The sequence below is a fragment of the Aquarana catesbeiana genome, linkage group LG02 (genome assembly GCF_042186555.1).
Source record: "Aquarana catesbeiana isolate 2022-GZ linkage group LG02, ASM4218655v1, whole genome shotgun sequence".
NCBI lineage: Eukaryota > Metazoa > Chordata > Amphibia > Anura > Ranidae > Aquarana > Aquarana catesbeiana.
The window spans coordinates 136,756,247-136,779,176 of NC_133325.1; the positions used below are offsets into that span (position 1 = coordinate 136,756,247).

General features: G+C 45.4%; 1 protein-coding gene across 1 annotated transcript in view; it reads right to left on the reverse strand.

The window, feature by feature from the left end:
* The window catches only part of CUL5 (cullin 5), a 128,714-nt gene that overhangs the window by 36,249 nt on the left and 69,535 nt on the right, over positions 1–22,930 (reverse strand). The window contains 5 exon segments of the mRNA XM_073613504.1: positions 7,842–7,965; position 9,075; positions 9,355–9,376; positions 9,379–9,484; positions 18,442–18,574. Coding sequence (XP_073469605.1) covers positions 7,842–7,965; position 9,075; positions 9,355–9,376; positions 9,379–9,484; positions 18,442–18,574 — 386 coding nt within the window.

Genomic DNA, 22,930 nt, shown 5'->3' on the forward strand with positions numbered 1-22,930 from the left:
AAGGCTGCACTGGGGAAGGCTGCACTGACAAGGCTGCACTGACAAGGCTGCACTGGGGAAGGCTGCACTGACAAGGCTGCACTGACAAGGCTGCACTGACAAGGCTGCAATGAAGGGCATTTAAATGTAAGTTTTTTTCCCTTCAACTTCCCTCCTAAAAGTTTTTTTTCCTTAAAATTCCCTCCTAAATTGGGGTGCGTGTTATACGCCGATAAATACGGTAGTTATCCAAGTCCTCTCCAAACAACCTTGCACCACGAAATGGAAACCCAGCCAGTAGCTTCTTACATGGTGCTTCGGCTGACCAATTTTTCAACCATAGGATTCTATGTATATGCACCAACCCCAGTGAAAGACGGGAGGTTTGCACGATAGAATCTCTAATGGCGTCAACCACAAAGCATAAGGCAGCTGGAAGGTTAGCAAACCCCTGGGCCTGCTGTTCAGGTAATACTTTGATGACCTGTTTAACATGGTCTCTTAAGTATTGACAGACTCCAATCGCTGCTACTGCAGGTTGGGCCACTGATCCTGCTAAGGAGAAAACATCCTTCAATATTATTATTATTATACAATATTTATATAGCGCCAACAGTTTACGTAGCGCTTTACAACTTGAGGGTAGACAGTACAAATACAATACAATTTGATACAGTAGGAATCAGAGGGCCCTGCTCACTTAGAGCTTACAATCTAAGAGGGAAGGTTAAGAGATACAAGAGGTAATAGCTGTGGGTGATGTGCTGATTGAGAAGATAAATGTACAGTTGTTAGGTGGGGGCCAGATAGGCTTCTCTGAAGAGATGAGTTTTCAGGGATCGTCTGAAAGTGGATAAGGTAGGAGAAAATCGGACGGATTGGGGAAGAGCATTCCAGAGGATGGGGGAGGCTCTGGAGAAGTCCTGAAGGCGAGCATGGGATGAGGTGACAAGGGAGTTTGAGAGCAGGAGGTCTTGGGAGGAGCGAAGAGAACGATTAGGTTGGTATTTTGTGACTAGGTTAGAGATGTAGCTAGGGGCCAGGTTGTGGATGGCTTTGTAAGTTATAGTTAGTATCTTGAATTTAATTCGGTGACTGAGTGGCAGCCAATGGAGGGATTGGCAGAGGGGTGTAGCAGACGCTGAGCGGTTTGTGTGGTGGATGAGCCTGGCCGCAGCGTTCATGATGGACTGAAGTGGGGATAGCCTATTTAGAGGTAAACCAATGAGGAGGGAGTTGCAGTAGTCAAGGCGGGAGATGACCAGGGAGTGGATTAGAAGCTTTGTGGTGTCATTGGTTAGGAAGGGGCGTATCTTGGAGATGTTGCGAAGACAGAGGCGGCAAGCTTTGGATAGTGATAGAATGTGGGGTCGAAAGGTTAGTTCAGAGTCCAGGATTACACCTAGGACCTTGGCGTGGGGAGATGGGTTGATAGTTGAGCCGTTGATCTTGACAGGGAGATCAGGGGAAGTGGCACCTGAGGGAGGAAATATCATGAGCTCGGTTTTGGATAGGTTGAGTTTGAGAAAGTGATGTGACATCCAGGCTGATATGTCTGCTAATAAGTTGGTAATGCATGAGGAGACAGATGGAGAGAGCTGGGGGGTGGAGAGATAGATTTGGGTGTCATCAGCGTAGAGATGATATTTAAAGCCGTGGGAGGCAATCAATTGACCCAGGGAGGTGGTGTAGATTGAGAAAAGGAGAGGTCCGAGAACAGAACCTTGGGGGACCCCGACGGAAAAAGGAAGAGGAGAAGAGGAAGTAGAGTTGTAAGTGACACTGAAGGAGCGGTGGGATAGGTAGGATGAGAACCAGCGAAGAGTACAGTCACGGAGACCAAAGGAGTGGAGTTTTTTGAGGAGGAGGGGGTGGTCCACTGTGTCAAAGGCAGCAGAGAGGTCCAGGAGAAGTAGTACAGAATAGTGTCCATTGGCTTTAGCCATTAGTAGGTCATTTGAGAGTTTAAGGAGAGCAGTTTCCGTGGAGTGTTGAGGGCGAAAACCGGACTGAAGGGGATCAAGAAGTTTATTCATGGTCAGATGGTCGCTTAATCGGTTGTAGACCAGTCTTTCAAGAAGTTTGGAGGAGAAGGAGAGTAAGGAGATGGGACGTAAGTTGTTGAGATTGGTGGGATCCAGTGAGGGCTTTTTTAGTATGGGGGTGACTAGCGCATGTTTTAGAGAGTTTGGGAAGATGCCACAAGAGAGGGAGAGGTTGAAAATGTGAGTTAGAGAGCGTAGAATCGAGTCAGAGGGTGAGCGTAGCATTTGCGAGGGAACAGGATCCAGGGGGCAAGTGGTTAGATGAGTGCTAGATAAAAGTTTAGCAACCTCAGTAGTAGTAGCAGGGTTGAATGAGGGAAGTAATGATTGTATCTGTGGACATGGAGTGTTGCATGGGGGAGGTTTTTGCGCATTGGCGATCTCCTCATGAATTGTATCAATCTTAGTTTTGAAGTGATTGGCAATCTCCTGGGCAGTGAGTGAGTTGGTGGGTGGAGGCAGTGGAGGACAGAGTAGAGTGTTGAAGGTAGAGAAGAGTTGACGTGGACTGGATGAGAAGGTGTTGATGAGTGTGATAAAGTAGGTCTGTTTGGCAGTGTGAAGGCAGGAGTAGTATTTTAGGAGGGCAGATTTATATTGTGTGAAGTCTTCCTGGGTCTTAGTCTTATGCCACAGGCGCTCAAGAGCGCGGCTACGTTTTCTGAGACTTCTGGTGTCATCTGTTTGCCAGGGTTGTAGCAGTCGGGGCCTAATTCTGCGTGTAGTGAGGGGGGCCAGCTTGTCTAGGGAGGAAGACAGTGAGCTGTTGTAAACGAAAGTAGCTAGGTTGGGACAGGACAGGGGGGAGATTTTGTCATAGAGGTGATCAGTAGCAGAGTAGAGAAGAGAAGGGTTGAGGTGGCGAAGGTTTCTGCGTGTAACTGTTAGGCGGTTGGAGGGAGAAGAGGTGGAAGACAAGGAGAGAGCAAAACTAATAAGGTGGTGATCAGAGAGTGGGAGTGGATTGTTGGAAAGGTTGCACGGAGTGCACAGATAGGAGAAGGCAAGGTCAAGGGTGTTGCCATTGGAGTGGGTAGGAGCCTGTATCCATTGCTTCAGGTCAAGCGATGAGGTTAGACTGAGAAGTTTAGAAGTAATAGTAGTGTTAGTGTTGACAGGGATGTTGAAGTCCCCAAGAATAATTGTGGGGATTTCAGAAGAGAGAAAGTAGGGTAGCCAGGCAGAGAAGTCATCAAGAAAGGCTGATACCGGTCCAGGGGGCCGGTAGATGACAGCAATTCTTAGAGAAATGGGAGAGAAAAGACGAATGCAGTGTGCCTCAAAAGAGGAGAGTATCAGAGAGGGAGGTGGGTGAAGAACCTGATAGGTGCTGCATGGAGCTAGAAGGATTCCCACTCCACCTCCCTTCCGTCCACTTGGTCTGGGGGAGTGAGTCCAGAGAAGGCCCCCATGGGAGAGGGAAGCAGGAGAAATAGTATCCGATTCATGAAGCCAGGTTTCCATTCTTTTATCTACAGGATCCCTGAGCATCTGAGCATTGTCTACAGGACAAGTCAGGCTATTATTTACGGAGGAAATGGCAGCATCAATAGCCGGTATTCCCCACATTTTAATAAACTTTTCTTCCATCGGATAAAGTGTTGAAAACTTTCTCGGCGGAAAAAAACCAGTGAGGATCTGCACTAAGACTTTCTCCTCTTGGGAAGTCGCAGAGGGTCCCTCTCCACCTGAATCCTCCGAAGAGGAATCATCCATCCCATCCCGATCCTCTGAAAGGGATTCATCTCCTTTATCCCAGAGCTCCTCTGTCTAAGGGTCTTGGGGAACAGAGGAAAGCCTAGTGCGTTTTCTTCCACTGAGTGAAGACGTAATCACGGCCATTAATCTTTCCTCTAGACCATTAATGGTTGAGGAAAAAACCTCTTGTGTAATATATACAGGGGCTGAAGTGCCAGAAGCAGGTGTAGCCCCTGACCCCGATGGCTCTCCCTAGCTAGCCGTCCCTGGCCCATCTTTAGGGGGGGAGGATGCTGCCGACAGGGGGCCCTCAGAACCTGAACGAGATCCCCTAGTGTCTCTGGTTCCTGGGGTGCTTGAACCTCTTCTACCCATAGTGCAAAGCAACAAGGTGTGAGGTATACAAATGAACACTGCCTGCTGAGCGATGTAGTCTGGCTAAAAGCCTTGCTACCCAATGCTCAGTCTGGTGTTACTTCAGTAAATGCTGCCTAGGAGAATGCCTGTGTCCCACCTTACATGCGACCGTCAGCTCTGTGTCTCTCAGAAGGCTGAGTGCACCTGTACAGAATGCCTTTAATAGCCTGCAGCTGGCCTGAGTGGGAGTCTAAGCACTCTGTGCTGACATCCCGCCCCCGCCTCTACCGCCCCCCCCCCCCCTCGAGTTTTGAAAAAAACGAGCGCTTCCCGCGCTGCCGACTCTCCTGTCATGCTTCCGGAGAAAGGCTGGGGATGGGGGGGGGGGAGGGAGGGAGGCTGGTAACAAGATCTGCCTGAACGGCTATCTTGAGAGATGGTGGCCATTAGGCCGCAGAGCCCGGGTGGTATAACCACTTTATAGACCCCTGTGGCCCCTCTCTAGCCTGGGGGGGAACATTCAAACATGAGAAATCCCCCTTTCCACCTTACCTGTTTGCAGCCTGCTTGAGACGCTGGGACATAATCAGCGATTACAACACCTGAGACAGAGTCAGCATGTGTAGGTTTGTGCTCTTGGCAGCCCCCGGTGGTCACAATAGGCATAGCATGCATTTACCTTAAAGGAGAAAAGCCACTAGAACTCAAAAATTCTGTGGAATCTCCTCTTACCTTATCCAGCCGCAGGGTGCTGTTTACACAGACCCAATCTTCACCTCTCACGGTGGGCTCCGTTTGAAAAAACCGTCAGAGACTGGGGCCCCCATCAGTAGGGGGATCCAACAGTTCTGGGACCGTAAAGCACCTCGCCAGAAATTAGGAAGTTTAAAGCCATTTTCTGATCTGCGGGGTCCAGCTCTCTAAAAAGAGAAGCATTACGGGTAAAACCTCGTTTCTTCGGACACGAGGCCCGGGTACCATTCAATTCGGCCATGAAAAGACACTTTGAATGGATCCGGTTCGCCTGGCTTGCCCCAGTATAGGATCTTAGGATATTCCCTTTGGAGCTCAGCACAGGACATCTTTACACGTCCATCACCTAAGACACTGGCGTAAAAACTGAGGTATCCCTGCAAGGGGGAGGGATTATATAGGGGGTTGAACTTCCTGATAGGGTGTGCCAGTGTCCAATCACCAGTGATACCTATATAACCCATCAGTAATTACTGTGGCTCTGTGTCCCGTGATGTTCGAGAAAGAAAACCTATATTCCTCACATAACATACTCATCTGCTGTTAAACTCAATACATCACAACAGATAAACAAAATGCTAATACATTAATACTACAACCCTTAAGCATAAAGATATTCCCTAAAAATCTTCATGTAAAAATCAAAAAGTGTCCAAAGATTGATGACTGTGCTGATTTATCTACTGTACTTGCCTGATTTTATCTGCCTTGTGTGAGTAGTATACTTTTTTTTATTAAACTGTTTTATAGTTTTATACTACTACGCTATGAGTTCCTTCCTTATCTCTATATTCCCCTAAGCGTCTTCTGCTGAGTGTTCTGGGAGCCCTTAAGAGTTCTGAAGTATGCCATCCATTCCAGCAGGAATCTCTCCTGAAAAGTGCAGCCAGGCCTCCATATCTGAGGTTTTAACTGTCTGTAAGCAGTTTGAGAGTTGGGTGTGCACCTAGGTGTGGAGTGGCATATGGTTACATAAGAAGATGGGGCTATATACACATTTACTTCAAGAATTTTTTTGCATGGTTCACTTTTTATTTGGACTGATTTTGCACCATGCACTTTATTGAATTATCATCTTTGGACACTTTTTTGATGAATTGATTTTCACATGATTTTTATGCAATATTCCTATGCTTATGAGTTGTAGTATTAATGTATTAGCACTTTGTTTGATAGCGCAACACAATCATTTTGTTTATTGTTTTTATCTGTATGCGGTAGTTTAGTGGGTACTGCTGTCACAATCTTGGTTGCGGTCAATTGGTTTCATATGATTGGTAGTTTTTTGACACTAAGCACAATCAATACTTTTCTTATTTTTGTTATACACATCACAAAAGGTGGCACAAGAATTTCAGTCCTACTATCATAAACTTTACAATCTATCGGAGCAATCCCTGGCATTGTTAACTCATAAGCAGACTTTCATTTACGTATTTCTTGCAGCTTTGGGCCTCCCAAAGCTGATCTCTGAAATTGAAGAGACCATAGAGGCTTTGATCTCTGCAGGAGAATTACATCTGGTTATTAATTTATGCCAATTTGGATAAAGTCATGGGGACCAAATGGCCACTCAGTACCATACTATAAAGCTTTTAAAGACCTTCCCAGGCCCTTTCTTTAGGCTTTCAATCCACTTAATGATGGCATGAAATCCCCAATACATTCCCTTCAAGCACCCATCACTGTGCTTTCCAAGGATGGCAAAGATTTGACTCCGTGTGGCAGCTACAGAGCGATTTGCTTTGCTCAGCGCGAACCTTTAAATTCTTCTCCAATATTCTCACCAACAGGCTCCTTCCTCATCTTTTCCATACTGACCAAGTAGAGTTTATCCCTCAACGCGAGAGGCATGAGAAAACACTACTAGAGTGTTTCATCTTACTCATCTGGCCAGATCGAGGTCTTCCCTATTGATGCTTCTCTCCACAGATGCGGAGAAAGCATTTTGCCATGCTGACTGGCAATTCCTAAGATCTATGCTCTCCTATATAGGTCTGGGTACCCACATGCTAGCCTGGATCTCTGCCCTCTATTCCACCCACAAGCAGCAGTTTGGATTAATAAAACATGGTCTGACTTTTTTGGCCTGTCTAAGAGAGGGGGGCCGGCTATACTCCTTAATTTCTGTCCTGACTTTAGAGCCTTTGTTATGCGCCATGAGAATGAATAGGAATATTACTAGCCTTATTAGTAAATCTGGTCTTCACCTCCCCAATCTATCTTTGGCTAGCTAAAGTTAATATTAGGAACATGGAAAGCCTTAACAGAGAAAAAAAGTGTGGTAATACCTGCCACCCCTTGGACGGCTTTTATGTGCTCTTCTGCATACCTGGAGCTGTTACACCCTACAGACGTAGAGGTGACTTAAATTACCTGGATATTAGACCCTTACTTGTCCTTTAGGATTGGACTGGGAAGTGTTTCTATGAGCCCATGGCAAAGTGAGCATTATCGACTTAGAACAGCCTGCGTTCTCTAGTTCTTGGGGCCCCCCTTCCAAGCCCCTTTCTCTTTTTGCATCCTCATTATTTAATTCTTGTCCCTCTATTTCTTTCTTATTCTAGTTCTATCCTAAACCTGAAAAAAATATGTTAAGTATTATCATACGAATACTGGTAACCTATGGGTGCAGGAGTTCACTCTCTTTTTCTTGAGACATTTCCCCTACAATTTGCCATAGCCGATTGTCTATCTACATGTTGATTATAAATTCTTTCTATGTATTACTGTTACGTACACAACTTGGATAGATCTCTCAGCTGCGCCTTAGATACTCTGCTCTGTGATCAGGATTGTATGCCTTTGTCTTTTACTAAATAAAGAATGAAAAAAAACAGGACTGCCATGGTTTTTAAAAGGACGCTCCTAAGATACTTTAACATAATTGGGAAAATGCAGTATAGTCTTGAGGCTCCCATAGCGCCCTACTTCACAACATTTTGTGACTATTACACTACAAACACAGAACTTAAACATTGCTATTCTTTAAATTATTTTATGTAATACCTGGAAGTGCTAATTTATTATTTTTATGCATTTCTTTGAAAGCTTGATTTAAATCTTCAGATACTTTAATGTCTTGGAACATCCGAGCCAGTTTATTTACATAGTCAGCAGGCATTCCGACTTCCTTTAAAATACAAAAAAAGTCCACATCAAAATGGTGCCATAAACCCTAATTAAGCCATGTAGTTACCAGCTCTTTTCTATCAAAGAAATGCAAAAATGTTTGTATATTATTAACAAAAAAGTTGGCATTAATTATGAAACAAGTATTCATTTTCAGCAGCCAGGAAACACAAGCTTGCACTGCAGCAACAGAACAGTCACATAAAAAAAATAAAAAGCTTGAGCACTAATATTTCCATTTTTGGTGTTCTGGCTATATAGGGCATATCATAGGGGCAGGGCTGTATTGAGACATTATGCTGCACTTAGCACACATAAAGGAAGACATCTTTTATATCATGTGGTCTGTAACACTATAGGAGGTAGCAAGTTGTAATATTTATATTTAAGGACTACTTTTACTCTGTGCAGTTTACCAAACAAGAGAAAGGCTTTACGTTTCCTTGTATCTCATTAATTTCCACAGCCCCTGCCCGTTTCCCTACAGTTCTTTAACTAAATGTCCAGAAGTGGTCAGAGGAGGGAAATAATATAAGATAGTTGTATCACAATGTGTAAAAGCTGAGGCTTGCACTGGCCTACAAGTACTTTTATGGTGAATGCAGCCCTGATTAGGGGGCACTTTTAGACCTGCCTATCACTGAAATTATTGTGCCAGTACTAACAAACTCTCCCTGCCCTTTACGAGAGAGAGAGAGAGAGAGAGAGAGAGAGAGAGAGAGAGAGAGAGAGAGAGAGAGAGAGAGAGAGAGAGAGAGAGAGAGAGAGAGAGAGAGAGAGAGAGAGAGAGAGAGAGAGAGAGAGAAGAGAGAGAGAGAGAGAGAGAGAGAGAGAGAGAGAGAGAGAGAGAGAGAGAGAGGAGAGAGAGAATTAAACCTACAAAGTTTACAATTTTTACACACACATTTTAGATGGCAACTCAAGCTAAATGGTTAAATACAAAACTGAAACACAAATCTGTAGATTTAAGTTTTCTCTCTGCTGAGAGTCTGTTAATCTTATGCTCCATATTAGAAGTAGGAGCGCACACATATGCAGGCTCCTAGTTCTGACACGGCACTGCCACTGACAGCCACTGGTCTACACCTGTGCCACTCCGACTTCTGACACCCTGCAGTCACTGGCAGTTGCTGGTCTACAATAACAATCAGGAACTAATCAGCATGAGTTCAGGTGATCACCATGACAGCAAATCACAGTGATCGCATGAGGCTGGTTTACAAACAAATCTGTCAAAATTCAGCTTTCACTGTACAATATAAAAAAGGTTTGCACAACACTGGAGAAACTTATTGGCATGTTCATGGTTATTCATGGATATCTAACAGGATTTCTATAAAAACTACAACTATACAAGAGAGAAACAATGTATTAAGGACATCTTTTTTACCTGAGCCATTCCACCATGTTTCTTCAATCTCACTGTCTGCGGAGATGTCCAGAATCAGACGTCTTGTGAGGTGAGCTTTGTGATATCTCATGAACACGTCTTTATTCTGAACATATTTGAGCACCAGCAGCTGTGAACAACAGAAAAGAATTGACTACATTACAAGAAGCTGACCTCATTTAAAAAAAGCTGGATGATCCAATTTCTTTAAGTTGACTGTCTGTCTATCATGTTCATTAAACACTGCTTCCAAAAACAGGAACAAGAACTGAAGACTGCTAAAAAATGTGTAACAATAAAAGAAAGCAACAAACAAAAATCTAAACAAAAAGACTAGCCTTGAGTAGACCTGAAACGGTATAATCTACTGCCTAAAGCTGGCCATACACTAGAAGATTTTAGAACAAATGTTTCTACATTAGTGTGATTTTCTGATTGTTAGTGAGGTCAAATCGCAGTTTCTTTTTCTACCACAATGACAAGTAAATTGGAAGGAGCAGGATGGAAAAAATTTCTTGAAGAAACAAATTTCTAACAACGTATGTAGTTTTCTCTTAGTAAAGTCCATCCATTCTAAAACTGAATTTTAAAAGCAAGCTAATTTTTAAGTGCTCTCAAATGACATTCGTCAAGTAATGGAAAGTACTGAGGATTTTTATACATATGTTCCTACAAACACTCCTTCGAAAATCTACTATTGTATGGCCAGCTTTCATCTTTATATGTTCCCTGTGCCCCTTGGAATATATTCAAGATCAGATTAAGCCCATTACCGCCACCCCTCATTCAACTGTCAAATGCCAGAATCTCAGTGGGCCATAGAGGCTTTGGCAGAAAACCAGAGGCTTTGCCATAAATTAGCCTTCGGCTCTTTCACACAAGCTTTCCAATAAAGTCCACCTGTCTGCTTTTCAGGGGGACCTGATCGGTAGCTCAATGGCCGGGCTGATGTAAACTGACTTGTTCGTTTACACCCGGCCTACCTACAAATCAATCAGGTCCAGAAAAAGAAAATGGGAAAGCGCTGCATCCTATTCTGTTTTTCTGGACCTAAACCTGATGGATCGGAGGTAGCATGATGTAAACGGACACAAGTCCATTTATATACAGCAGCCCAAAGAACTATCACAGGTCCACCGGTGTCTTGCGGACACAAACTGGACGGGCACAGATGTAAAGGAGAAACTGACATCCGTCACGTTCAGCTCCAATTAAGAAGGGGATCTGCTTACGGATCTCCTGTTGAACGGAGCAGAGCAGCTCCATGTGAAAGAACTCTTATGCTCTGTACACACGATAGGATTTTCCGAAACAAAACCGTGGATTTTTTTCCGAAGGATGTTGGCTCAAACTTGCCTTGCATACACACGGTCACACAAATGTTGTCGGAAATTCCGAACGTCAAGAACGCGGTGACGTACAACACATATGACAAGCAGAAAAAAAAAAGAAGTTCAATAGCCAGTGCGGCTCTTCTGCTTGATTCTGAGCATGCGTGGACTTTTGTGTGTCGGACTTAAGTACACACAATCGGAATTTCCAACAAGAAGTTTTGTTGTCGGAAAATTTGAGAACCTGCTCTCAAACATTTGTTGGCGGAAATTCTGACAACAAATGTTCTATGGAGCATACACACGGTCAGGCTTTCCGACAACAAGCTCGCATCGAACATTTGTTGTTGGAAAATCCAATCGTATGTAAAGGGCATTAGAGCGAACCTGTCAGATACACCAAAGAGTACATAATGACAATACAATACTCCCTGCATACCTGGGAAAAAATGTGCATCCATACCATGCTTGAATACAGGTCCTCTTCTGCAATTAAAGTAAATCTAAAGGCAAAACCTTTTTTCTTTTTTGATAGAGCAAAGTCTGGTTAAATCTCAATAGGTTTTATTTGATTTTTGTATCCAACTTGGGAGATTTCATTTCACTTCAACACAACACAGTATAAAGAGAAATCTTTTATAAGGCTGAAATCTAAACAACTGTCCCACTGAAGGATTTCTCCTCTATCTTGCTGTGGGGACAACTCAAAAATGTGGATTTTCCACCACTTACATTCCCAGTGACACTGGAAAAAAAGAAAGGTTCCTGCTGAACTGTCTGAATTCCCAAACTATTAAAACAAAAAAAGCTTTGGCTTTAGATAAAATTTAAGCGCTTCCCTTTGCAAGCCCTACTCCATTGTCAGAACCTCAGTGGCCAGTAAAGGGCACTTGTTGGCATTTAACTGTTAAGGGCAGGGCCATGACTAAAGCCGGCCATACATGAATCTAAATTTGGCCAGCTCAGCAGGGACCATCCAAGGGTAGGCCGATTGTACTCAAGCCAATCCATCGATCATTTTGGGTACAACCAAATTGTCAGATTTTTTTACATGTAATTACTGCCGGCGGCTATAGCCACTAGTAGTAACCATTGTGTTCTGCTGGCCGGGGAAAGCTCCCTGCACCCCCCTGCCAGCAGAACACAATAGCACTGCGTGAGGCATAGCCAAACACTGATTGTGTTGATGGAGGCATTGAGCAATTTTCTTTCCTTCCACCGGTAGTGGAAGGAAAGAAAAGTGAATCATCTATGGGCTGCTTTAGTGCTGAATTCGAGAGAAGCAGAGGCCCTTTTTATTGCCTGGGCCTGTAATCCAGGGTCCTTCCTAATCACACAGTAATTGGTCTGATTACAAACACAGGTACAAGTAAGTATCACAACTTGCCTGCACTTACCAGTATTGTTGGTTTTATACACTCTGGCAGGCCTGACTGGTACACTGTAGATCAGATATCGGAGTCAACTAAATAGAATTTGACAGGATGGTGGTAATTTAGAACTTGTGTCTGCACTGCTGTGATACTGGCTAGGATTCCCACTATGGAAAACAACTGCATACTTGCTTGTGGTTTCCCTGGGGTTTCCTAGTATGTTTGTGTTGTGAAAACACACGATAGTAAGGTTTTTTTTTTGAGAGCCAGGACAGATGTGCATAACCTGCAAGCTCTATTAAAGTGGTTGTAAAGGCACAAGGTTTTTTTTACATTTATGCATATGCATGAAGGTAAAAAAACCTTCTGTGTGCAGCAGCCCCCCTAATACTTACCCACTTGCCCCCTCTCAATCCAGCGATGTCCATGAGAACCTTGCCTCCTTGCCTCTCCGGGACTCGCTCTCCTGATTGGCTATTAACAACAGCGGGAGCCATTGGCTCCCACTGCTGTCAATCACAGCCAGTGGGCCAATCAGGAGACAGAGGGGGCAGGACCGAACCGAGGCTCCAAGTGTGAATGGACACACAGTGCAGCGGCTTGGCTCGGGTGCCCCCATAGCACGTTGCTTGCTGTGGGGGCATCCGACAGGAGGGAGGAGCCAGGAGTGCCAGCGTGGAACCCGAGAAGAGGAGGTTTTGGGCTGCTCTGTGCAAAACCCCTGCACAGAGCAGGTAAGTATAACATGTTTATTATTTTAATGAAAAAAAAACGGAGTTACTTACCGGTAACATCCTTTTCCAGGAATCTTTCAGGACAGCACCATAGAGAGACACCGGCTCCTCCCCTCTTAGGAAACACCGCCTTCCAATTCAATATTTAAATCTCATCCTCCAACGGCCCCTCAGTTCTTCCGCCTTCCAATTCAATATTTAAATCTCATCCTCCCAACGGCCCCTCAGTTCTTCACGAGTTCCTCCGGCCAGCTGGGGAGACACAAGAATACGTCATACAAATCTTTATCTTACCTGACGTTCTCATGCGATGAGTTCTCATAGATAATCAAAAACCTGGGTGGGTACTAGTGCTGTCCTGAAAGATTCCTGGAAAAGGATGTTACCGGTAAGTAACTCCGTTTTTCCCCATTCATCTTTCAGGACAGCACCATAGAGAGGATAAGCGAGCACCTTACCTTAGGGAGGGACTACTGCCTGCAGCACCTTACGCCCAAAGGCTTGGTCTTTGGCTGACAGCAGGTCCAATCTGTAATGCTTCACAAACGTGGAAAAACTGGACCACGTTGCTGCTCTACAGATCTGCTCCGGAGAAGCACCAGCCCACTCTGCTTGAGAAGTTGCCACTGCCCTGGTGGAATGTGCTTTAATACCCTCCGGGGGCTCCAAACCCCCGATTACATAGGCCTGGCTAATGGCCAACCTTAACCATCTGGCTATTGATCGTCTAGAGGCTTTGAACCCTTTCCTAGCCCCTGAAAACAAAACAAAAAAAGAATCGGATTTCCTAAACTGTTTTGTACTATCTAAGTACTGAAGGACGCACCTTCTAACGTCCAGTTTGTGAAAAATATGCTCCTGTTCCCTCACAGGATTCGAACAGAAGGTAGGTAAAATAATTTCCTGGCCCCTATGAAAACTAGAGGCCACTTTCGGTAAAAAGGCCGGATCCGTTTTAAAAATCAAACGGTCCGGAAAAACCTGAAAAAAAGGCGCCCTAATAGAAAGGGCTTCGAGTTCACTTACTCTCCTTGCTGTGGTGATCGCCACCAAAAACACAGTTTTGAGGGTGATCAACTTCAAGGTACAGGATTCCAATGGCTCAAAAGGATCCCCTGTAAGAGACTGTAAAACTAAGGAAAGATCCCACACTGGGAATGGGGAATTTTTAACAGGCCTCTGTCTGCCTAAAGCTCTAAAAAACCTAGCTACCCAAGGATCTATAGCTAGCGGTTTTTCCAGGAAAACGCTTAGTGCCGATACTTGTCCTTTCAAGGTGCTAAGGGCTAATCCTTAGTCCGCTCCTGCCTGCAGAAACTCTAATACTGCTACAGAACTTCGTACATCGAAGGAGCTTTCTGTGCACCAACTGTTAAAGCGTTTCCACACCTTTAGGTAAATGGCTTGCGTCTCTCTTTTCCTGCAATTTAGGAGAGTTGTCACTAGCCGATCCGAGAAACCTTTGCCCTTTAGCAATTCTTCCTCAGTAGCCACGCTGCGAGGTTCCATCGCTCCACCTGAGGGCAACAGATTGGACCCTGAGAGAGAAGATCCTCCCGGATAGGCAGAATCCAGGGAGGCTCCACTGTCAGACTCTTCAAGAGGGAGAACCACGGCCTCCTTGGCCAGTGTGGTGCGATCAGAATGAGGGTTGTGTCTTCTGACCGAAATTTTCTCAGAACTGCTGGAATCATTACGGGAGGGGGGAAAGCATAACACTTTGAGAAACGCCAGCTCTGAGCTAGTGCGTCCACCCCGGCTGCTCCGTCCCATCTGTTTAGGGAAAAGAACAGACGAGCTTTCGTATTCGCCTTTGAGGCGAAGAGATCCACGGAGGGGACCCCCCACCTCCGAGTAATCATCTCGAAGATGTCCTGGTTCAAGACCCAGTCGCCTTCCTTCAGCATTTTTCTGCTCAGAAAATCTGCTACGTGGTTCTGCTCCCCCTTCAGATGTATTGCAGAGAGAGAGAGAATACTCCCTTCGGCCCACCTGAGGATGGATTCTGCCAGACCCCACAAGGATCTGCTCCTGGTTCCCCCTTGCCTGTTGATGTAGGCCACTGCTGATGAGTTGTCCGAACGGACCCTCACATGCTGCCCCAGGAGTTCTCTCTGAAAAGCTCTGAGAGCCAACTCTATTGCTCTCAGTTCCCTCCAGTTCGAGGACTTCTTTGCGTCTTCTTTTTCCCAGGTGCCCTGCATCATCTTGGAATCTAGGTGTGCTCCCCACCCTGTGCCGCTCGCATCGGTCGTAACCGTTATGGACACTGGAAGAACCCACTCCAGGCCCTGTGAGAGATTGGCCCCTTTCCTCCACCACCAGAGGGACCTTTTGACCTGACTTGGCACAGATATAAGGGAGTCCAGAGATGCTGGACTGTGGTCCCAGACACTCAGAATAAACAGCTGTAGGGGGCGAAAGTGCAGCCCTGCCCACTGAACTGCCGGAAGCGTGGAAGTCAGTAAGCCCAGTGCTGACATTGCTTTCCTTACTGAGATCTGACTGCTGCCCTGGAGCAGTAATATTGCTCTGTCCACCTTCTGGATTTTTTCTGCTGGAAGGAACACTTTTTATTTTGTCGAATCCAGTACATAGCCCAGGAAGGTGACCTTTTGGGCCGGAACCAAACTGGATTTTTCCAGGTTCAAGAGCCATCCCAGGTTTTCTAAGCTGTCTCTTGCTACCTGAAGATCCTGGTACAACTGCTCCGGGGAAGGAGCAAACAGGAGTAGGTCGTCCAGGTACGCGACTACAGAGATGCCTCTGAGCTGCAAGAAAGCCAGGACCTCCACCATCACTTTGGTGAAGATGCGGGGGGAAGAGGATAGTCCAAAGGGGAGTGCTTTGAACTGTAGATGAAACGTTCCTTCCCCAGTTCTCACCGCCAGTCTGAGAAACCTCTGGTAACTTTCTGCGACTGGAATGTGCAGATAAGCGTCCTTTAAGTCTATTGACGCCATGAAGCAATTTGGGGGAAGAAGCGCTTTCACCGAATAGATAGAATCCATCCGGAATTTCCTGTAGGTAATTGAGACATTCAGAGGCTTCAGATTCATGATAAGCCTGAATTTTCCCGAAGGCTTGCGGACCACAAAAATGTGGGAGTAAAAGCCTCTGCCTATCTCCTCTACAGGAACTCTCACTATCACCTCTTGTTCCTCTAACTCCTGTAGGGAGGATAGAAGAGCTGACGCTTTCTCTGCACACTTTGGCAGCTCGGTGACCAGAAGTCTGTGCTGAGGAGGTTCTGAGAACTCTAGCTGGTAACCTCTTCTTATGATCCCTAACACAAACTGGTTGGAGGTGATCATCTCCCATTGTGGGAGGAAGGCCCCCAATCTTCCTCCCACCGTGGTTACCCCGTCATTGGGTCTTCTTGGGCTGTTCAGGAGGGCGAAAAATCGCCCCTCCCCGCCCCTTGCCCTTCTGCCCCCAAGCTTTTTTCTGCCGCTCTCCTTTTGGGGTTTCAAACTTTCTCTGGGGGCGAAACTTTCTTTTAGCCTGCTCCCCAAACTTCTTTTTAATGGGAAAGGCCTTTTTCTTATCGGCCGTCCGGTCTAAAACGGTCTCTAACCCTGGGCCAAACAAGAGATCTCCTGTGAGGGGAATTCCACAGAGTTTAACTTTAGACGCGCTGTCTCCTTGCCACGTCTTAAGCCATAGGGCCCTTCGAGCCGAATTAGTGAGGGCTGAAGACCTTGCGGACATGCGCACTGATTCGGCGGAAGCGTCCGCAATATACGCTACACCCTTAAGTAGCATGGGAAAGGAAGCCAAAATAGTCTCTTTTGGCGTTCCTGCCTCAATATGCGCCTTTATCTGCGTAAGCCAATATTCCATATTGCGGGCCACTACTGTGACCGCCATGGCAGGCTTAAGGTTTCCCTGTGACGAATCCCAGGACTTCTTTAAGAGAGAGTCCATCCTTCTGTCCATGGGGTCTGCAAGAACCCCCATGTCCTCGAAGGCCAGATCTGTTTGCCTGGAAACCTGAGAAAAAGCAGCATCCAGCCTAGGGGTCTTATTCCAGACTAGAGACTCCCCTTCTGAAAAAGGAAACCTTCGCTTCAAAGCCCTTGAAAAGAAAGGTTTTCTCTCAGGATCTTTCCATTCATTCTTTATGGCCTCAACCAAAACATCATGGACTGGGAAATCTTTCCTTTTTTGTTCCCCTTTGTACATTTGGTCATGGAGCGATAACACCTTCTTTTCTTCCTGAATTCCCAAAGTGGTGTGAATAGCTCCCAAGAGCTCCTCCACTTCGTCCAGGGAAAGCTTATAGCGAGAGGTTTTTGTGGATTCCCCATCCACCTCCTCCACATCCGATTCCCTTTGAGAATCTGAAGCGGTGCTATCTGGCTCCTCCTCAATTTCCACTCTGGAGCCCCCTGGTCTCTCTCCACTAACAGAGGGAGTATCCACTGGGCTAGGTGTAACACTCTGCTGCACTGGTAAAGGACTGCTTTGGGCTTGCGGCAACTGGAAGCTAGAAAAGAGTGCCTTAAAGGACTGAAAGGTGCTAGAAAGCTCTTTGACGGATGCAGCAAGATCTGTACCCTGTTCTGCTGCCTGTCTGACTAATCCATCAATGCACTCCTTGCAAAGTGCCTTGGTCCAGGATTCCCCCATACTAACTCTACAAGAGGGGCATTTTTTCTTTGAACCATGAGGCGACTTGCTTTTCTCTGTGGCTTTCTGAAAAAGAAAGAGAGAGAGTCGCCATAAATGCCCAATCCCACCAGTGCTTTTACAGAGGACCACCAGGAGTGCCCCCCCCAGGACCAACCACCACCAGGGTCCCAGACACACTCCCCTTCCCCCCAACCACCAGTGAGGGGAGAACACCCGTGAAGCTATCGGGATTTAGGCAAGGGAACACCACCCCAGGGTTCCACTTACCTTAGCATGGCTGGTGCTACTGTCTCCTGGAGCAGTTCTAGAGACCTCTGTCTCAGACATGTCCGCTGAGGATGGTGGTCGATCGTTTCCCCCGACAGCTGACTCTACAGCAAAGCAAGAGGGTCGCACCAGCCGAACGCTCGGTCCGTTTTCTTTCCCCGCGTCCGGAACCGGAAGACGCGGAATCGTCGGAAGTGCCCGCCCTCGCCGGAACTGACGTCACCCGTCATCCGACCCGGCCATAGAGCTTCAAACGCTGGCTGCACAAGCAGGAGAGACTCAGGCACTTCCCACAGCGCCCCCCTGGGCAGAAGAAACACGGACCTCCTCAGCTGTCTCTTTCCCCAAGAGAGGCTGAGGCGCGCCAATTCAGTTAAAAACAGGTAAGTATGGCTTCCCCAGCCTTTACCTAACTGAATAAACAAATAGTAGAGGGAAAGAGCTAGAGAGACCCGACTCCCCCTCTTCCTCACACCAAATCTTTGGCTTCAGTCTCCCTGACTGATCCGCCACGGTTCCCAAGCAGTGTCTCCCCACCGGAGGAAACACCTGAACTGAGGGGCCGTTGGGAGGATGAGATTTAAATATTGAATTGGAAGGCGGTGTTTCCTAAGAGGGGAGGAGCCGGTGTCTCTCTATGGTGCTGTCCTGAAAGATGAATGGGGAAAAAATTAAAGCTTTACAATCCCTTATACTATGAAAGTTGCCAAAATGTTATTATATCAGTGCATAAAAATAAACACATACCACTTCCTTCAGCTTTGCTTCAATTTCTTCGGAAGTAAGCTTTTTACTGAGAGGTGTTTTTCTTAACAACATATCACAGTAATTAGCAAGTAACTCCGGGCATTTTGACTCAGGCTGTGTTTTTAATCCCACCCTAAAACAATAAATGTTCATAAAAATCATTATTATTCAAACTTGTAAGTTACTTAAACATCACTTTAGCATGACAATGCAAATAAAGTCTGCACTATGATATCAATGTTACATGTTTGGTGGAAAATTGGTCTGAATTATCTATTTGCTGGGATTCTACATCTATGTAGTATTTATGTCTGTGAATCAAAAATTATCATGAAGTAAAACAAAGCAAGTAGTTAAAGCTAAACTCTGATCAGATTATAAATATCACACTTGGGTGCTCTCCTTTTCATATAGTAAGGGCCCATTTATGCCACTGTGTTGTGTGTACATTGTTGCACTGTTGTGCCATTCATTTTAAATGTCACTCTAATGCCCCGTACACACGGTCAGATTTTCAGACGAAAAATGTTTGATGGGAGTTTGTTGTCGGAAATTACGACCGTGTGTAGGCTCCATCGAACATTTTCCATCGGAATTTCTGTCACACAAAATTTGAGATCTGGATCTCAAATTTTCCGACAACAAAATCCGTTGTTGTAAATTCCGATCGTGTGTACACAATTCCGATGTACAAAGTTCCACGCATGCTCGGAATCAAGCAGAAGAGCCGCACTGGCTACTGAACTTCATTTTTCTCGGCTCGTCGTACGTGTTGTATGTCACCGCGTTCTTGATGTTCGGAATTTCCGACAAGATTTGTGTGACCGTGTGTATGCAAGACAAGATTGAGCTAACATCCGTCGGAAAAAAATCCATGGATTTTGTTGTTGGAATGTCCGATCGTGTGCACGGGGCATAACACGCCTCCACACTGCAGGCAGCACACGGTAATGCACTATTATGTATCGTGTGCACTTTTCATAAAAAATGCAGCAGGTATGATTGTTGATCTATTGTGGTGTGTTCATTTGAATGGGTTTTCCTAATGCAATGCGCATTCATTGCACCCCACCAGTCACCCTGGCCTGACTGGACACTAATGCTCCTTCAGTCTTTGGGGGTATAAAAGAGAGTCCTCAACATCCTCATGAGATCATTTTACGCATGACCAGAGCAGCATCTTTGTGGATCTGATTGTGAATACTGTAACCATGACATGTCCCTAGACTAAACGAACATTAGGTCCTTACTATACAAGAGGGGAGCACTCAAAGGTTGTTTTTATAAATAGACCCGCTTTTGAGCCAGGTCACACCATAGAAATGCAGTCACGAATGCTTTTCTGCATGCGCGTATTTAGTGCGTTTTGGTGCATCTTTTTTCCCCCTCTTTTATTCTTCACTTTAAATAAGGACATATGTGTGCCAGTGTGTTTTGGTGCGCTTGGGTGGGTTTTTGATGCATTTTACCATGGTCCAGTACAGTTCAGTGCAGAAAAAATGCAGCATGCTCTACTTTTTTTTTCTGGAATGCACTGGAACTGACTGCACTGGTGTGAACTATGCCATTGAAAACCATATCACCTACTATCCATGTGTTTTTGATGCAAAAAAACAAAAAAAAAACACTGGACTGCACTTGGTGTGAACTGGCCCTTAAAGTAACTATCTTTGCTTATTGACCCTTACAAGGAATGTATAGTTTTTTTCTTAACCACTTCCATAACGGCCCAATTCTAGCATTCCTCTCCTACATGTAAAAACCATAATTTTTTTTGCTAGAAAATAACGCAGCACCCCCAAACATTATATATAATACAAATATATATATTTTGCGAAGACCCCAGGGAATAAAATGGAGGTTGTTGCATTTTTTTTATGTCACACGGTATTTGCGCAGCAATTTTCTGGGGAAAAACAAAAACACTTTCATGAATTAAAAAAAAAAACAAAACAAAAAAAACCAACACATTATTTACCCCAATTTTTTTGTATAATGTAGAAGATGATGTTACACCGAGTAAATAGATACCTAACAGATCATGCTTTAAAATTATGCACACTCGTGGAATGGCGCCAAAATTCGGTACTTAAAAATCTCCATAGGCTACGCTTTAAAAAGGTTTACAGGTTTAGAGTTATAGAGGAGGTTTAGTGCTAGAATTATTGCTCTAGCTCTAATATTTGCTGGGGGAGCACATTGCAATGGCTTCTATCCTTAAGGCTTCTATCTCTAAGTTATTCTTTCTACAAGTGATATGCACTTCAATCTCTGCTTCAAGTTCTGCCTCACCTGATCATTCCTTCTCTGTCTCTTTACAGGTATGTGTCAGCTCAACCACATCTTCCACCGTTAAATGAAATTGGGATCTGCTTGCTGTCTCTGTGTGTATGTCTTTGGTATGTGTCAGCTCAACCACATCTTCCACCGTTAAATGAAATTGGGATCTGCTTGCTGTCTCTGTGTGTGTGTCTTTGGTATGTGTCAGCTCAACCACATCTTACACCGTTAAATTAAATTGGGATCTGCTTGTTTTCTCTGTGTGTGTGTCTTTGGTATGTGTCAGCTCAACCACATCTTCCACCGTTAAATGAAATTGGGATCTGCTTGCTGTCTCTGTGTGTGTGTCTTTGGTATGTGTCAGCTCAACCACATCTTCCACCGTTAAATGAAATTGGGATCTGCTTGCTTTGGTATGTGGCCTTCTCTATCTGTTGCCCTGTGTGCATAACCATGACGTTGTTTTTTGTTGCTCTGGACTATCTTACCTAAGTTTTATATGTTGATCTTATCTTGGCCTCTGGCCTCTTGCTATTCTGACTTTAGAAGCAAAAAGTCCACTTTGATTGTTAGGCATTCTTATCGTCACTCATGATTAATTAATGAACTTCAACCCCACCCTTATAACAGTATAAATTTGAGCATCCTTGAGGGGTCAGCACATTGCTGGGGGGAGCACATTGCAATGGCTTCTATCCTTAAGGCTTCTATCTCTAAATGATTCTTTCTACAAGTGATATGCACTTCAACGATTGCACGAAGCAAACAAATATAGCAAACTGCACTGGAAAGCACCTAACAGACTGCAGGTGACCCTGTCTCTCTAATAAGCTCTCCTTCCACTCTGTAACATGCACTCTCTACCACTGCTTCTGACACTCCTGTCCTCTCTCCTCAAACTCTCTTACCTTCACCCCCCCTCTCCACCCGCCTGCTTATACATATCACCCTGCCTTCTGTCCTCTCCCTACTACTGCTCCTACCAACTCTTGCTCATTCTACATCCATATACTGATAAAACCTCCAGTACTCTGAGACATGCCCCTTCACAAAAATCACATTCCCACATTACCTCCCTCACCCTCCTGCTTCTCCTAATCTCTGGTGACATATCCTCAAACCCTGGGCCACCATCATCTGTCTTTGCCCAACGCTCCCATCCCCCTACACCCTCTGGCAGGAGCCGCAACCCACAGAACTTGGTCTCTATTCCTCTTTCCAAAACCAGCCCCCCTTTTCCTGTGCCCTTTGGAATGCACGTTCTGTCTGCAACAAACTCACCGCCCTTCACAAACTCTTTATCACAAATTCCTTTAACCTACTTGCCATTACTGAAACCTGGCTTTATGAATCAGATACTATTTCTCCTGCTTCCCTCTCCCATGGGGGCCTTCTCTGGACTCACTCCCCCAGACCAAGTGGACGGAAGGGAGGTGGAGTGGGAATCCTTCTAGCCCCATGCAGCACCTATCAGGTACTTCACCCACCTCCCTCTCTGACACTCTCCTCTTTTGAGGCACGTTGCATTCGTCTATTCTCTCCCATTTCTCTAAGAATTGCTGTCATTTACCGGCCCCCTGGACCAGTATCAGCCTTCCTTGATGACTTCTCTGCCTGGCTACCCTACTTTCTCTCTTCTGAAATCCCCACAATTATTCTTGGGGACTTCAACATCCCTGTTAACACTAACACTACTATTACTTCTAAACTTCTCAGTCTAACCTCATCGATTGACCTGAAGCAATGGATACAGGCTCCTACCCACTCCAACGGCAACACCCTTGACCTTGTCTTCTCCTATCTGTGCACTCCGTGCAACCTTTCCAACAATCCACTCCCACTCTCTGATCACCACCTTATTAGTTTTGCTCTCTCCCTAACTTCCACCTCTTCTCCCTCCAACCGCCTAACAGTTACACGTAGAAACCTTCGCCACCTCAACCCTTCTCTACTCTGCTACTGATCACCTCTATGACAAAATCTCACCTCTGTCCTGCCCCAACCTAGCTACTTTCATCTACAACAGCTCACTGTCTTCCTCCCTAGACAAGCTTGCCCCCCTCACTACACGCAGAATTAGGCCCCGACTGCTACAACCCTGGCAAACAGATGACACCAGAAATCTCAGAAAACATAGCCACGCTCTTGAGCGCCTGTGGCATAAGACCCAGGAAGATTTCACACAATATAAATCTGCCCTCCAAAAATA